General features: G+C 38.4%; 4 protein-coding genes across 7 annotated transcripts; 1 reads left to right on the forward strand and 3 right to left on the reverse strand.

Moving 5' to 3' along the window:
• Window positions 1–97: 97 nt before the first annotated feature.
• LOC105194215 (UPF0415 protein C7orf25 homolog) lies at window positions 98–14,201 on the forward strand. Of its 2 annotated transcripts, none has more exons than XM_039450946.1 (4): window positions 98–379; window positions 12,357–12,789; window positions 13,382–13,902; window positions 13,972–14,201. In XM_039450946.1, the coding sequence occupies exons 2-4, from the start codon at window positions 12,423–12,425 to the stop codon at window positions 14,056–14,058; spliced, it is 975 nt and encodes a 324-aa protein (XP_039306880.1). In that variant the 5' UTR covers window positions 98–379; window positions 12,357–12,422; the 3' UTR covers window positions 14,059–14,201. The 2 variants fall into 2 exon arrangements, with proteins under 2 accessions (XP_039306880.1, XP_011157330.2); XM_011159028.3 differs by lacking the exon at window positions 98–379 and adding an exon at window positions 11,916–12,174.
• On the reverse strand, window positions 4,647–11,675 carry LOC105194216 (ras-associated and pleckstrin homology domains-containing protein 1). 2 transcript variants are annotated; one of them, XM_011159030.3, is made up of 8 exons: window positions 11,455–11,675; window positions 6,772–7,272; window positions 6,204–6,277; window positions 5,911–6,063; window positions 5,726–5,820; window positions 5,235–5,566; window positions 5,080–5,148; window positions 4,647–4,983 (listed from the first exon to the last, which is right to left on the reverse strand). In XM_011159030.3, the coding sequence occupies exons 1-8, from the start codon at window positions 11,492–11,494 to the stop codon at window positions 4,832–4,834; spliced, it is 1,416 nt and encodes a 471-aa protein (XP_011157332.1). In that variant the 5' UTR covers window positions 11,495–11,675; the 3' UTR covers window positions 4,647–4,831. The 2 variants fall into 2 exon arrangements, with proteins under 2 accessions (XP_011157332.1, XP_011157331.1); XM_011159029.3 differs by having other exon boundaries at window positions 5,226–5,566.
• On the reverse strand, window positions 14,113–15,470 carry LOC105194214 (tetratricopeptide repeat protein 12-like). Of its 2 annotated transcripts, XM_011159027.3 has the most exons (4): window positions 15,063–15,470; window positions 14,798–15,001; window positions 14,330–14,722; window positions 14,113–14,262 (listed from the first exon to the last, which is right to left on the reverse strand). In XM_011159027.3, exons 1-4 carry the CDS (start codon window positions 15,196–15,198, stop codon window positions 14,192–14,194), a joined length of 804 nt encoding a protein of 267 aa, XP_011157329.2. In that variant the 5' UTR covers window positions 15,199–15,470; the 3' UTR covers window positions 14,113–14,191. The 2 variants fall into 2 exon arrangements, with proteins under 2 accessions (XP_011157329.2, XP_039306882.1); XM_039450948.1 differs by having other exon boundaries at window positions 14,113–14,722.
• Window positions 15,471–15,661: 191 nt separating this feature from the next.
• On the reverse strand, window positions 15,662–17,262 carry LOC105194213 (protein abrupt). Its single transcript, XM_011159026.3, has one exon. It carries the CDS (start codon window positions 17,062–17,064, stop codon window positions 15,904–15,906), a length of 1,161 nt encoding a protein of 386 aa, XP_011157328.2. The 5' UTR covers window positions 17,065–17,262; the 3' UTR covers window positions 15,662–15,903.
• Between the last annotated feature and the right edge of the window lie 86 nt (window positions 17,263–17,348).

Consider the following 17,348-nt stretch of genomic DNA (forward strand, 5'->3'; position numbering starts at 1 on the left):
CGCGAGCGTACGCAATTGTTTTACGTAGGGGTGTCCCGCGACAGGTGGCGCGTGAAATTATTTGCGGACCTACGATAACCTACGCGAAGTTTCCGTCGCTCTGAAGCACTCCGAAGCTCATCATCCGTCTCACATTTCGCATTATTCTTTCATCACGTCGCAGTGATATCGTGACAAAGTGCCGGACGATCATCGCAACGACGGGCAATCCCGTTAATGTGTCGCGATAATTGTAATCACCCGGCGGGTCGCAATTAGCGCGTCCTTCCCGACCTAACCAACAAATTGCATCGCGTCACGTAGGTGCATTTCGTGGCTCGTCAAAGAGCGATATCGAAACGAGCTGAACTTGAGCGCCGATTTATTGCTGCATCATATCGTAAGTAATCACGTAAATGCTAAAGCATTCTCATTAACGTATCGGGACGCCGTTTGCACCTTGGAATTCAGTCGATTGCTCAATGCCCGCGTATAATACTCGAGCCGCGATGCCGGCCATCCGAGACGATCTGTCGACTGGCGACGTATTCCCTTTCGATAGGGCAGATGCAATCCGCGGACCGCGGAAGAGGATTTCTGCGCGAGCGATTCCGTAACGACCGATTACGCCCCGTTCGGCATCCGTCAGCGTCTCTTACGCGTTGTAATCCCATTCATCGTTACCTCGGCTGAACGACGGGCGGGCGTCTCTTATGCGAAGCACGAGCGTCGTCGAGGAATCGTCGGACTTTGCAAAATCTGCAGGCGCATTTTTTTAGATTTTTCAGATTTTCATGTGAAATACGAAAATATCAAGTATACGCGGAAAGAACACGCTTTTGTTGTCTAATAATTTAGCTGGCTGAAACAGAGCTGAAAATAACTTAATTGCGCCATCAAACTAACACTAATTTACAAAAGAAAAATACTTTTTTTTATTATTTTGAACCAAACAAGGTGTTTCTTGGAAATTTTTGAATGATGCCGTAAGCCAATTTTTATTAGTTAGGTTTCCTAAATAATCGAGGTTTAATGTGAAAAAATGGTCTTTTTTTCAGTGTACAAATATATAAGTTTCTTAATTTAATCACATAAAAATATTTGACTCTAACGATTCCATCCTTTGCATAATGTTTATAAATTCTTGGTCGAAAAAATATTTTGCAGATTTTACTTGCAATATCTCCCTTTTTTTTAAATACTTTCAGGTTTTAGAAGCTTTTCTCGGTATATCATTATTATGCATGCACTCTTTGCGAGATTATAATATTGCATTTCCGCAGAGAGTAATCGCAATCGCCGCGGCGCGGTGCAATATTTTCTTTTCGCTCTTGTTCCCTGGTTATTCATGCGTCCCTAATAGCTCGTAGAGTTGCGCAGCGACTGCGATTTTCTTCACGAGTCACGGCCGATAAATGATTTTTGCGTGTTACTCTGTTATCCGAGAGACTGAGCGCGGTTCGAGAGGACAACGACGAACTCGATCGCGGAGCCTTGAACAAGGGAGCGATCGGTCGGTCGATCGATTGATTTTTTCGTCACGGCGTCTGGTCGCACCGCTACTGCCCGTTGCAGGTGGAAGCGACTCTTTGCTCTGACCCGAGAGGCTTCTCAGAGTTCTCAGAAATTCTCTCCAGTCATCGAGACGAATTCCACCGAAATGCGGGGCGGACGATTAATGGCCTTTATTCCTTAAAATCTCCGCCGCGTCACAGATTAATTTGTGTTTTTTCCAGCCTTCGTCTCGTCGGCTACGAAATCGAACCGTGTCATCGTGCTTTAATCATTCGACGAGAAGTTCGCGTTAGTGAAGAATCACAAAGGACTCTCCTTTCTTCGGGAGCTCCGCTTGTGTATGTGGAGCATCGAGTGTTTTGCCACGTAAACAAATGCTCACGTGTTATTGCGATCGGCCGATCGATCGATTCGTTTTATGTAATTATGGTAAACCATTGGGGTAAGCGGAGAAAATTTTCTCTTTAGAATTTATCCTCTCAAAATCATGGTAGTCGTGGGACAACATGAGCTCTGAAAACTATAATTTTAGTAGAATTTTAATAAAACTTTAGTAAAATTTAATTAAACTATTTTATATTACCTTTTATTATTTTATATCAGTTACCTATATTACAAAATAATTTAATTGAATTTTATTAAAATTATACACTGAAAGAACAATTTTATTGCAGCATTTAGAAGTTCAGCTCGATACAGATCAGAAAATAATTTTGTTAGGCCGTCAAAATAATTATGTAGGATGTCTAAGCGTAATAATTTTGCTGCAAACAATTTTGACATTCTAGCAATTAAGTTCAACATTCGATACGATTATTTAAATAGGTTAACATAATTTTCAGATTTATGTTTCAGCAAAACTGATCTTTCTCTCCGCTCGATAAAATTTTTCAAAGTCAGTTTTGTCCCACGACTACCATAATTTTGAAGGTAAATTCTAAGAGAAAATTACCTCTGCGTGCAACATGATATAAATTGGGAAGTTTCTATTGTATTTCCCTGGCGGAAAAAATTCTACAAAATTCCACACAAATTTAGTAGAACTACAAAAATTTATATGAAAATGAAAGAATTGGAATACTTTTTCAAATTTGAAAAAAATTGTTCTACTTTTGTGTGTGATGCGTCATCTTTGCAATTTCTGAGAATTTCTCGGTAAAACTATATTAAACTACAACGAATTACACATTCTAAGTAACTTATCTTGGAGAAAAGATTTCTATGAATAAGTACAAAGTTTGACTAAAAATAATAATTTGTAGAAATTATTATTATTCTTTTTTTATAGAAATATTTGTTTTTTTCGTAGAAATATTTATTTTTTGGTTGAAATATATTTTTAATTATTAAAATTAATAAACTGTTCCCCCCAATTCTAACATTTTTTGTAAATTTTTACAACATTTCTTAAAGTTGTATAGAATTTTGAAAAACTTTTTGATTTCCGTCTAAATTTTTGTTTCAAACCAATTGGAGGCGATGTTGAGGCATATCAATGTCCGACGAATAGTAATAATAATACAATAACGATAAATAATCGTTACAATAACGTACCAGTGACACGGTTTCTCGAATAACCAACGTGCGGACGGGAAGCATGCATCATGCCGAATATGCCCGGTACGCGCGCAAATTCATGCGTTAAGATAATTTATGGCCTTGCGCGTGCAAGGGTACAGAAGTGACTCCACTTCCAGCCATTCTGGTTGTAAAACCCAATGCGGAGAAAGACGAGAGAACGGCGTCCCATAGGAGACGAAAAGGACGGAAAAGGGACACGTCGACCGGTCGGGGGTAGGTGGACGTGGCGGAAAATAAAAAACGAGACGGGCGCAGCGTTACAGCGTTCTCGGGCCATAAAAAAGAAATCCAAAGCGCAGGTATAAACCGACCGATCTACAAGTCCGCGCGCGAGGGCGATCCTAATCTCGCGGGGAGTACATAACGCTTGGAAAACCAAAAAGAATACTGTCGAGATGAGGAGTGAAAGGGAGGGGTGATCGGAGGCCGCTAAATTGCCGGGATTCGTTAGAAAATCGCCGGTATGCGGTGCGTCACGCATCCTGGTGGTAAGAGGAAGAGGGGGCAGGTGGCAGGGGGCGATATTAGAGCCTCCAAGGAATTTCGAGTACACGGCATCGCCCACGGCGTTGAAATCTCTCAACCCTTCGAGCTTTAGAGTCCCGGAGTATTTTTAGATTCAAATCGACTCAAATACATAAGATTGAAATACGAAATACGCTATTTCGTATTATATGATTTTAAATTCAAATGAATTTGAGTCCTATTATATTATTTTTGGATTCAAATAGATTCAAAAAATGAATTCATTTCTATCTATTTTAATTCATCTTCGTTTGCTGGTCCTCAACCCTCTCGCGCGCTCGTTCTTCCTTGCCGTGAGAATTCAAGAATCAAGGACCGATCGCGGATTTCTCCTATGAGGAGGTTCCCTCGTTTGTTCTCCTCGCGCTTTGAAGGCTACACGCGCCCGTTTTCTCCGTTACCATTTTTGGACACCTGTCATAAACGCCGTCGTTGCCTGATACATCATTGTTGATTCATGCTTTACACCGACGTTTTTATTTCCGCCGTTCTACGAAGAGACATATTCGTCGGCGGGCGAGTGACAGTAAAAAGCGGAGAGAAGGGAAAATATCGTTCCGCCATACGTGTCTTACGGAGTAATTAATAAACGTGAGTTCGGTCCGTTCTCGCTCGCCCATAAACCGGCGGCGTAAGATCGTGAGAGACGGTGAGCGAATGACGCATAAATTTCACGCCGCCGCACGCATCCGCGCGTAAGGATCCCGCGACGTCGAGTCGCGCGCGGCTCGAGTTAATGATTTCGAATAATTGAATAAATGCGGAAGACGATTAGTCGCGGCGCCGAGACGCGCTTTAATGAGCCGCCGCGCTAAATCACCGCGCTCGACTTACTGCAAATTTAATCTAGAGTTAATCGGCATTTAATTTAAATACTCTCGCCTCCGCGTAACTAACAGACTTACGTTTCCCATTAGTCGCACCTATCAGACGCTCGATCTAACTTTGCGTTAATACGCAATATTCGGCCGTTCATAGTCTAATGAAATTCAGAGTACGATGACTGCGGAGGTGGGAGAGGGGGGCATTTGCACCGAAAAATGCTATTTTTTTTTAGTGTGTCTAGAACAAATCAGTTTATTGCGCTTAAAAAGAATATCGTGTATCTGCTTATTGTACAACTGTGACGGGCAAAGAGCGGAAACGAACGCAAAGAAAATGGGAAAAAAACAACAAAAAAAGAGCTGAAACGCCTGTGACATTGTATTAGAAAGTGGTCATTGTGTCGATTTTATTTTTTCTTGAATCTGGATTTCTTTGCCGCCACCACGGCGTTGGGTAACTTTGGGTTAGACTGATTTTTGTGTTTCTTGCTTTCGACGTGCTGAGCGAACGTGGTCTCCGAGTTTAACGACAGATTGCATGGCGCACAATAATACTGCCCTGCGAAACAAAAGGAAATTTCATTATTGCACCAGGGTTGCGTTAGTCCTTAAACGACTTTTTTAAATCTTTTTATAGCGCGTAACGATTTCTTACCTGATGGTGTCCGATAAATAGAGTAATCTATAGGTTCTGAGGCGCTTGGCGCGTTCTCGTTTTCGGCAGCTGAAACAGAACGAAAAGGATTAGTAAGCTGATGCGACACACATGTATTACACACAGATCATGTTTATCTTGCTGACCGATACTACCGGATTCAGGTACGGGGAGTCCGTTGAGCCTGAGCATTCTCAAATGTCGGGCTCCGCGCTTATGCGTCTCCAACTGATCTTGACGATTGGCCGAGACTCCGCACAAGTCGCACCGCAACGGCGTGGGATACGGCGGAGACGTGTATATAGATGGTACCGCGGCCGGCGGCGGCGGCGGCGGCGGTGGCGGTACCGCGGTTATATTATCAGATGCAATTGGGGCCACGGTCGGAGCGGATTGCGCGTCTGGCAAGAAGGACACTCCAATTCCGAAGCGGCCTGTCGAATCCACCTGATTGTACTGATTCTGAGCTTGCAGCTTCTTCGATGGCCTGCGGGTCGCAACAGTCTCATTATTACAACAACGCGGCCGAACTCGATTGTTACGCGCGTTACTATATTTTTAAATTAAATTAATTATTAAGTTATATATGTATATATAGGATCGTTAATGTAACTGTTATTAGGGAGCTTTGAATGTAGATTCGTACCTTGCACGAGGCCCGCCATTTGCCGCCCTAATGTGCTTTTTGCCCGCGTAGTGTTGCGTGGCGTCTGTTTGCGACGTAAACCACGTTTTGCATATCTAGCAATGTAGATCGTATGCGAGGTACATTAATATGCGACTTATGTACGTAAATACATAACGGTAGGCAAAACATTGTAGGCCTCTTACATCACAGTAGTTTTGCCAGTCGTTATTGGTCGTACTGCTCACTTGTCCGTCTTCAGTTTTCTGTTTTTTAACGCTCTGATTGAGAAACATCGATACCTTTTTCTGGTGCGGCTTGCCGTCATAGTGCAATTTCGCTTGTAACGTGGAGTTCATCTGCAAAGTACGATATCGTCAATACACAACGTTTATCATTTTTTTCAATATGAGATTTACGATCATTTGGAATGAAATTAAAAACTAGATAAACGGAGAGTAATATCTAATTATCCGGATTATCATTAGCCGGGCCTTACGACTGCATTGCACAAATCACATTTCAACGGTTTCATCAGCGCCGAAAGTTCCCTCTGCGCGCTTGCCACTTTTTCTAAAGAATAAAAACACAGAAATTTAATATTTATACATTAATAACTTTCCATTATTTTACAATTTTTTAATTTATATATCACGCACACCCCGATGAAAAAATTTCCTTAGAATTGGAATACTCTCTTTTCAGAAATATTTATAACGAAGTTTATGGTCCGTACTCAGAATGCGCTTATAAAGATATCGTAAAGCTTTTTTGTCATTCTACTTTTATCATTCATTAGACGTAAACTAAAAATAGAATGACAAAAAGCTCGCTATCTTTATTACATCTTTGTACGCGCGTTTTAAATACGGATCTACATCTTTCTTTCAGAATCTTTCATATATGTGAATTTTGAAGTATTCTAAAATTTGTATAAAAAAATCTGAGCAGTTTTTTCAAAAGTTATAAAATTATGCATAAATTCTGAAATTTACATAAAAATTCTGAGAAAAATTTTTACCGAGGAATTCGGACACATTTTAAGAAAATTCTGTTCTCCAATTTACCTGCATCTTGTGCTGGATCGATGAATTCGATTTTGCGTTTGTAGAAGTTCTTGTTCTTGTTTTTTCCCATCACCGGGGTCACCGCGGGAGATGCTACCGGGGCCGGCGCGGTAGCTGCACCCTTGTAACTCGGATCGTACCATGGAGTGTAAAGTTCTGAGGTATCATTGTCAGTGGGTATCCACCAAGGAGTCGGGGTAGGCGGCGGTCCGGGGGTTTGCGGTTGCATCGTTGGATGCATCATGTACGGATTCGGTGGTACCGAGTTCGGGAAGGTGCCTAGAGTCGGCGGTGGAGGAACCCCATCGGCCGCGATTGCCACCGGTGCCGTCGCGACGGCCACGTTCTCGCTCGTTGTCACCGGTCGTTGATGTTGCGTCGTTGTCGATTGTACATTTCCGTTCGAGGATTTGTTCACAGAAGACAGCGGTGGTGGTGGCGGAGGAGGCGGTGGTGGTGGCGGCGGCGGTGGCGGAGGCGGTGGCAAGAAGCATTCGAGCCCTGTTGCGAAAGAATCGAGGGTTAAACCGGTGGCTCTAAGGCATCCCTGTGTGCTCTCGCATGAGAGAGGCAAAAAAAAAAGAAAAAATTCTTGACCAGACCACAATGGTTGCATATTTGTCTCCTCTTAAGGGACGCACGGGAATTCGGTAAAAGTCGAAAGTTATAAATCGTGCGACACCCCGCAGTTTCATTGCGGTCATTTATCATATCATTGTCATCCTATTGTGTGAAAAAAAACTTCTGTGTCGGATTTACAACATGCTGAAATAATTATGCAGCGATACGCAGGGTGGCCAATCTTGTGAACTAATTTCGGGATATTGATAGGAAATTGAGATTCAACAAAAAAGTCGGGATTTTTTTATTGGTGTATTAGATTAAATTATAAAATATAATACCTTGTAATATTAATGTTTATACATGTTTGTTCGTCATTATTATACATACTTAAATATATTTTTATATATTAAAATTTATTAAATAAATTAAATAAAGATCAGACATATATATAGATAAATAAAATGTTTATTTTGTTTGTTGATCAATTAACAAAATTATACATAATATTACGAAATATAATGAAACATAAAATTGTATTTAATATAATCAACGGAATATAAAATATAAAATTATGTGAAATATTTTGTATTAATAAAATCAAATAACAACGGAACATAAAATATATTTCATATAAAAATATAGAAAATATTTTAAAACTACATTTTTTTTAACTTAAATTTATGTATTTTCATAAACATTTAAGTATATTCTTATTTTTCAGTAAAGGAAAGGTAGTATTATGACTACTCTAAGCATTATGGTTACTCTCAATTATAGTTATTAGGTGACGAATATGCAGTAACGCTAATATGTCAATATACAATTAGCTGACAATTATTATAAGGCATTTTTATTTTCCAGCATATCTGAAACTTTTCAAACATTTTAACATTTAATACATATAGTTCTTCATTATTTTTAAACTTGATGCGTATTAATATACGAATGTACATTCGAGTGTTTTTTATTATTTAACTTTTTATTCGATTATACACATTTCCAGTTGAATTATGCAAAATTATTCGATAACATAACATTTTATTAATACGGGTAAGCCATATTTTCATATCGAAATATTTCTTTAATCAATTGCCACTCTGGGCTGCGTCCAGAAATATTAGAGATATAATTTTATCTTCGCTGTTTAATGTTAAACATGTTAAAATGATATCTCACGTTTCTAAACGCAAAAGATAAAATGATATCTCTAATGATTCTGAACGCAGAAAAATTCTAAACGATGGAAAATTAAAGGTATATAATTGAGTAAAATACTGTGTTTTCTAAACAAAACCAATTTTTTAAATTTATTTATGTCCGTATTACTGTTTTCCATTCCATTCATATGTAGTGTCGTCACATTTTTATAAATCACGTTCTAAATAAAAAAACATTTCATAAATCTGAGTCTAGAATCTATTGAACAACACTTTGACGAATATAACCGTTTAAGTTTTAATATAAAATATTAATTAACAAAGTTATTGAATGTAAATGAGAGTGACATATTATTGCCTTTTTCTTCTACAGTCTGAAATCATTGCTCCTGAAGCTCCGTGATGAATCGAGACAATTGATCGGTCCTACCTATAAGGATTCTTTCGGGAAACCTCTACAAAGAGGAAGAGAAGACCCAAATCAGGATGTCCCGCAAAATTCGGGATGATTGGCTTTATGCACGGACGTATTCTGGCATTATTTATACTTATTTTTGTCAATATCATTTTTCTGTGGACCCTAACGGTAAAGTACAGCGAGGTGAACAAAGGCGGACCGCTGGGTGCTTTTTCAACTTTCGTCAAAGGTGTCGGACGAGTTTATTAGTGCACTCGGACTTACAACGGCGGTAAATACTGATTCGCGCCGTGGCAGAATTTTCACAACGCCGCCGCGGCCTACGAGATTTACGATCGCGATAATGATCGCGAACCAGGTGGGAGAGATGGTTCATTTTTCGGCGCGAGAAATGAACGTACAGTAGATAAGTCGGGCGGCGCCGTTAAAACGAGATACCTATCGTACACTTATAATTTACAGAGGAGTCGCATTTAATTGCACTCGTGCACAATATACACGTCGCGTTATACATCTCGCGCCGAGACAGCGATACGTATTTAGCTTATCACATGTCTGCGCCGCAGCACTGACGTAATTTATCCCAGCACACGCGTCACACGTGCATACTCCGTTTTGTATCGTCGATGTCGTTCGCATATAAGAGACTAATGCGATAAGCGATCGTACTAGTTACATAATCGATATGCTATAAGTGCAAGTTGTATGATGACGGGCAAAAAATTTTACTTCATCGCATTTACCTTTTGAAATATTATTTGAATTTGAGGGGCTGAACGTGTTTTCAGTTGTTCAGAATTATGACGTGTTTTACAATTAACAAGATTGGGTGGTAAATAGTTAAAAAGTTAATAACTTTTAAATTGACTTGGTTAATTTTAAATTACTTAATTTTTAATTTTAACTAATTATTTTTTGAACGCACGAACTTCAACTTATTCACTTTTTTTTCCGAGTTAAAAATTTAGATAAAAGAAGAGAGTTGTAAAAAAAATACATTCAAATATTAAAAAGAATATTTCTTAATTATTTCATACAAATTCAATTTACAAATAAAATATTAAAATTAGATGATCCATATTATAATTGATTTATTATTTAAAGTAATCTAACTTTAAAAATTGCGACAGTAAAAATCAACTCATTTAAAATTAACTAATTTAAAATAAAAAATTAATAACTTTTAACTTGATTTAGTTCAGTTAATTTCAAATGAATTTGATTTTTAACTTTAACTAGTCATTTTCAAAACACACAAACTGCAACTTATTTACTTTCTTTTCCAAGTAAAAAATGTATCTATATAAAAGAGAAAAAGTTATAAAAGAAAATATTCCCATAAAAAAAAAAAAATATTTTTTAATTATTTCATATAAATTTAATTTACCAATATTAAATTTATTTAATGATCTATATTGTAATTGTTTTGTTATTCAGAGTAATCAAATTTAAAAAATTATGACACCCTAATTTTATATTAGTATTATAATGTTCTAAAAATTAACTTTTAATTTAACTTAATTTAATCTTAATGCATTTTTTAACTGAGTTAATTTTTTGTTCATAAAACTTTTAACTAAATAAATTTTATTACCCATCAACTTTAACTTAATTTAGTTAAAAAATCTATATCACTGACAATTAATAATCGCACAGAGAAAAAGTTATTTTTTAGTAAATATTTGTTTGAATAGCTGCAATGAAATATTAACTGATTAAAAAAAATAATAATTAAATTAAATTAGTACTTCTAATACTAAATAAATATTTATTGCAACTATTCAAACAAATATAAATTAAAATTCAGTAATTTTTTCTTCTAGTGCAGTATTTTGTTGGCACACGTTTCCGATCATTATTACGCTTTATTTTATTTTCAGATCAGATATTAATGAACAGGAATTCGTTTCTGTTTCATATAAATATATAAATATATACATCCAATTGTCTTGTTCTTTTACAAAGAAAAAGATGTGCTCCGAAATAAGTACCGACTGTTCCGAAATCGTTACTGTTCCTTTCACAAAATCAACAGAACGCCGACGCTTTATGAGCTCGAGCGAAACGATCAAGCGGAAGGATCAAATCATAGTTTACGACCTGGCATAACATAATATTACAACCGCTCACACGTCCGCTGTATGATGATGCTACGACGTACGCGTCTCGCATTTATACTCGTCAATGTATTCACACGCATGATTCACAATCGTCTCGTCCGGCGAGTCACGCGGGATCCGGCGACTTCCGAGGCTTCGAATAATCCCGATTACATATCGCGCATTAATTGTGAGACGATTCCACAGACCCACGAGACATGGCTCCCAGAATCGGCAGCACGTCCCGCGATACTCTGAAGTACATCTCTTCGCCTTCCTTTTGTTTTCGACGTCTAGTCTTGCTGTCTCTAGTTCCCCCTGGTTTCTCTCTCTCTCTCTCTCTCTCTCTCTTTCATTGTCGTTATTACGGAGCGGACGAAACCCCGCCGCTTCGAGGGAAACTGAAAGAGGATTGTCCCCAGGAGACGACGGACGGACAACTCACCTGGCACTTCCGGATTCTCTATGACTTTAGCGCTGGACATTTTCCTGCCGCTGTGGAGTCCTCACTCAGATGCGCAGTTCGACGCGAGGATCCTCGTCGTCGCGGCTCACGTGGACGCCGCGATTCCGCGTATCGGATTCGCCGCCCTAGTCCTCCTCCTCGTCGTCGTCGTCGTCGACGTCAACGTCAACGTTGTCCCCGTTGCCGTCGTCCTCGTCGACACGCACTCGACACCGTCTCGCGTCACGTATCGGCGCGCAACGTCGCACCGTTGCTCGCACGTCGGCATCGACTGTCGCTTGTCCGAGTGCCGGGGGCGAGGAAGTTTGTGAGGTTAATTGAGGCGAGTTTGACACGAGCGACCAGCCGACGACGACATTACGTGAAAGCGCGTGATATTGACCCGTGGCGCAAGATGGCTGCACGCATCACCGCGCGGTTACCGCCGTAACCCATTACCCACTGCCGTCGTCGTCGCATGTGCATAACACAGAATAACTGTGGGAAAGGTTCGATGAGATTCGATTTTGCTTTACGAGGAGTCTGACCCACGAGGCGATGGAGAGCGAGATAGGCGACGACGAGCAGCTGCTCCAGTGTCTCGAGGAGAAAATCGCCAGCGGCCACAGCATGGTCGAGCGGTTGAAGCTCATGGACAAGATCGACGGGATCGACAAGCTGATACGGAGGATTCAGCAAGAGTTAAAATTCTTGGAGAAGGCAAGAGATGTTAATTCAATTTCGATACAGATACTGAAAGGGAATACGTCTCGGGCGAATCTGTTGATAACGATTTAGAGATAAGCAAAGATCTCAGAGTTGAGGATTAATTCTTCTCCATCTAGATCTTCAGCATGCAAGTTGAATTAGTAGGTTGATAACTTGTGTTTTTTTTTGTAAAGGTGCAATGTACGGGAAACTTGAACAAGAAACATCTCCAGAGCTCGAATCTAACTCATCTCGACGCTATGGTGGCCCGACTGTCTTGTGCAAAGGATCCTATCAGTGTGATAAAACCCTTCAAGTATCAGAAATTGCGTCTAGAGGTTGACATAGTATGTAACGGTGGTGCTTCGTGGGTGAAGGTTATAGCGAGAAATGCTAGAGCTTTGACTCTGATATCCCTTGGTAATGGGGAATATGGACAGAAGTCTGTTCTAGACCAGGCCAATTCGTATCTCGTATGTAGCAAGTGTCATCTGCATCACTACAGGCCACCAGATGTGATATTTCATTTTGCTTATGGCGTGGAAGTTCCATTGGCCTCTCAATTGGAGCAAATGGGTATCATAGTGGAAGGAGATAGGATAGAGACAAATGATGAAAACTTAAACAGTCAGTAAAATTTATCTTTAATATAAATATGTTTAAGAAGACATTTTAATTTAAAGTGTAAAAAAGTGGCCTATTTTTAGGAATTTTTTCAAAGAAAATGCCAATTCTAAACTTTTACACATCTGCGTATTTAGTAGATATCTAGAAATTTTGATATAACTATGTTTTTATTGGTTTTTATGTTACATAAATTTAAAAACATTTTTCAAGTCTGTTGACACAATGTCTTGGAAACTACTGAAACTATCGGCTTCAATTTTTACATATATATAAAATACATGTTTATTTACTACCTTAACTATTAACTAGATTTATCTATTATCTCAATTATTAATGAAAAATATTGCAAATTACTCAAACTGTATGATTTAGAAAGAAAAGTATTGATTTTTTGACAAAACTGATTAAATTTAACATGCATGAAAGAATAGTTAATTTATAGATATTGCAATAATTCTAGTTGTACCAATTATTTTTAAAAACTTTTGTACACTCTAAACTAGAATACCTTCTTTAAAAAAATCAACTATAACACATGAAATTAATATGACACATATATACTTATTTTTTTCTATTTATTTTTTGGAGGTAGAACAAGATGAGCTGGATTTTTCCAAAGAATCTACCAGTGATTCAGAGAAGGATTTGGACCTACAGTCATTAAATACATCTGTACTATCAACCGAAATCAAACTTCTGAATTTGGATGTATCGGCGCTATTGGCTTATGTTACGAATATGGTTAATGGATATAATAATTATGTCTATCGGGAGCCATTGCTCACGCAACAAGCAGAGATGGAAAGGAAACATCCCATAAAACCGATCCTGGAGGATTTGTTTCGAGATAAAGAACTTGTGATCTGCCAAACGGCGTACAACAACTTTATGAATATCATTGATGTTATTGGCGGTCCTAAAGAGACGCAGCGTGCTCAAGAATTATTAAAGAGAGTCCGAATCGTTGATGATGTGACCACCGGACGAATTATGGAGCTGCGTTTAGGCGGTAAAATTAAGGATCGCTCGCGATTGATATTCGCGACAGGCGAAAGTATGAAGAGCATCACAGTGTCTGCTAATGAAGGATTCGTAAGAGCAGCGCGCATGCAGGTAAATATATTTATTAGATAAGATCGCTTTGCCATTCTGAGTTGATGTTACACAGATTTTTTTTTTCAGGGCATTGAATGTACTGTTTTCTTACATGAACCAAGATCTCTATCAGAAATTAAAGAAGGTAATGCAACAAGTACAGAACAATCTTGATATTATTCAGAATATCTAGGCAATTACAAAAAAAATATATACTGGTACTAGGTATTTCTATTGTTAATTTATTATAATTTATATATATTATATAAAACGACGTTTATATATTATTCATCTGGAAGAGAAGCTATTATATTTCATCATCATTGATTACCTGAACGTTAAACTTGTTAAATTGAAGCTCTAAACCTTCTTGAAATTCTGTAAAATGTAAAATAAATTGTTATCATATAAAAAACAATGTGTAAAATTAAATATTTGACAATACCATCGATAAATTTGTTAAAATGAGGATTCCTCTCTTTGGCCATCTGTATATATTCTTTACTCTTCTCTCTGTTTCTGAGATTCATGTAACACTTAGCGCTATTCAAAAGAGCTTTTAAATTTGAATCATTCAGTTTCAACGTCCACTCGCAGTCGTGCAAGGCTTTTTCGAATAATCCGAGATGCATATACGATAATGCACGATTGTTCCACAATACGGAGGAATCTTTACGTTGTTCTAAGGCTTTACTGTAATAAGTCACGGCTTTCTCGTAATCACCTTCTTTAAACGCACCATTCGCAATTCTCTTCAACGTTTCCGCCCGTTCGTTTCTAATTTTGCGAGCTTCGGCACGTTTTTTTGCGTCGTCTTCCATGCTCTTCATGAACATCTCTGTTCAATGATTAAATATTACTGCATCGAATAGACAAAACAGTAGCGGAATATATAAACGAATGTATAATGTACCTCGTGACATTTTGTTCGGATCATTGGAAGGTTCGTCTTCTTTTGATGGGTATTTATTAATTACTGAGCGATTGGTTTTGATTTTCACCTCCCCGTCTTCATAGATTTCTTTTTGAACTCTTTTTTCTAAAATTTCATCGGCCAACTTTTTCCCGCATTCCTGTTCTTTTTCATCGGAGGACGCCAATTTCTTCACGATTTTTTCTTGAATGAGGAATTTCATTGATATATATAAAGCAATATAAATATTGAGTGTCACACTTACCTACTTCGGTGACACGATGCATAAAATTTTGAAACTCTTCTTCTGTCGGATTTCTATCAGGGTTCAATTTATTAACAATATGATTTACCTGTTCTGCTTTATCACAACTTACTTTATTCTTCATATTCATATCCATTTTTTTATGTAAAATCGTAGGAACAATTGTAAAAGCCTTTTATACGTTTTGTATACGTCATAAAGAGAAATATCAAGTTTGCTTCCAAGGAAACCACTTAACCACTATACAATCAAGTTGCTATGGTTTGTTATACTATATCTATTACGTATATACATAATAACGGATACTGATTATTAATTAAACTATCACATAACCCGATAAAAGTTTTTTATATAAAAACATATATAATTGTATAAATATAAAATTAATACATAATATAGATACTATATTATAATACCTATATAAAATAATCCCTAATCTTAATTTTATTTTTTGTAAAAATAATGCAAAGAAACTTTCTAATTATTCTTATTTTCTCTATATATAGAGACAGATATTAAAAAAAAGAAATAAATTGATACATTTTTTAATTTTATGATTATATATTTTTATATAAAAAATTGTTTATCGGGGAAAAATGTACAATATTAAATAATATTTATTTTAATCATACAGGTAGAGATATTAAAACATGATTTGCACGCTTGTGAATAGCAGGGTCTTGTAACATAAACATTGAAGAAATAATGAGTAGCTAGTAAGAGTTTAAAACTGCGAATGTCATGATGTGTCATATAAATATCAAAGTATAATATATGTGATGAAAACATGCATTGAGATTTATATACAGTTCTTTATCCATTCATGAATATTAGAGTCACATTAACCATTTGAATCTCTTCTAGGAGAGAATTCTGTATGAGGATGAGTGTTCTTATTCAACGTATGGACAAACATTTGAGAATAAAACTGTTGCGGAGCTTTACTGCTTTCCTTTGAGTTCTCATTGTCGATTTCATCAACTTCTAGAGGATCCATGTCAGCATCTTCTTCCACGTCCGAAGAGATTTCAATTTCGTCTTTTATGTAAACCATATTTAAATTGTTATCTTCACTCGAATTCTTCTTAAGTTTTCTTCTGTCTAACGGGTCGTTGATTTTATTATCTGACACAGAAGTGGATGGTTTTCCAGGTGTGATCTCTACTTCGTCCATAATGCAACGGACTTTTTGGAAAGATAACGGCTTGCTCGCTATCGTGGATAATACAGTTGGCCAGCTGATCTCAGGAGTGGAAAACTCCTTTCTCTTTCGAGAACATTGCTGCATCGGCGACGTTCTCCGCACTCCCCTACTTGTACTTGGCTCGTTAATGTCTATTATACTGATGCCAGAATTGCTGGTTTCTAGCCGTTGACACAGTTCGCTTATGTTAATCTCCTCATTCTTCGACGTTTCCTGAGAAACTTTGGTCGTCGCTTTGTAAGGATTCATCTTCGGGACAAACCTCGTCTGCGTGGCAACTTTACTCTGTTGCGTTTTCGCGCTTGCCTCGTGCTCCGAGGTGACGTTCTTACCGGGTGCATTCCTGCTTTCCTCCAGTTTCACTCGCGACACCGTCGTCGTCTTCTTCGTCGAGTCGTAGTGCTCCTTATTGTTGGAACCGTCGGGCACGGACGAGGGCGGGATGTGTCGCAGTCCGATAACTTCGAGGATCTCGGCGAGCTTGAGCAGTCTCCTGACTTCAGATTGGACTACCTGTATCTCACCACAGTACATAAAGTTCACGAGAGTCTTGAGATCATCTGCCTCGATGTCGTGCAGGACGATCATCGGGTGCGGATGGTCGTTGGCCAGCAGCAACCGGCGAAAGAAGAAGCTCGAGTTGGCCAGTACCATTTTGTGGCACTTGAGGATCGTGCCGTCCTTGCACACCAGGGAGAGATCGACGAATTGCTGTTTCTCGTAATAGACGTCGAGTGAGGTCATCATATGCGTTGGGAAGCTCTGCCACTTGAAGCTCAACACGGAATCCTCCTTCATCGTGGCGTTTTTAAGTCAACCTTTCGAGTCAGATATCTTGCGGTCAGACGACGCGATGCACTCAACTAGCGGCGTTTCTAACAACAGCACTCGCCATGACACCACGTGCCGCTGTTATCGTCGTCACAAAAGCATCTAGGGATGGGGCTAGAGATGGAGCTGGGACAAATCCAACGAATCCTTACGGCGGGACTTTCTGTACGCATGCGTGAGTGTAACGTCACTCGCACGACGGTCACGTGACAGCCTCATAAGTGCATTTTTATATTAAATAATTTTATTAT

The sequence above is a fragment of the Solenopsis invicta genome, chromosome 6, assembly GCF_016802725.1.
Source record: "Solenopsis invicta isolate M01_SB chromosome 6, UNIL_Sinv_3.0, whole genome shotgun sequence".
NCBI lineage: Eukaryota > Metazoa > Arthropoda > Insecta > Hymenoptera > Formicidae > Solenopsis > Solenopsis invicta.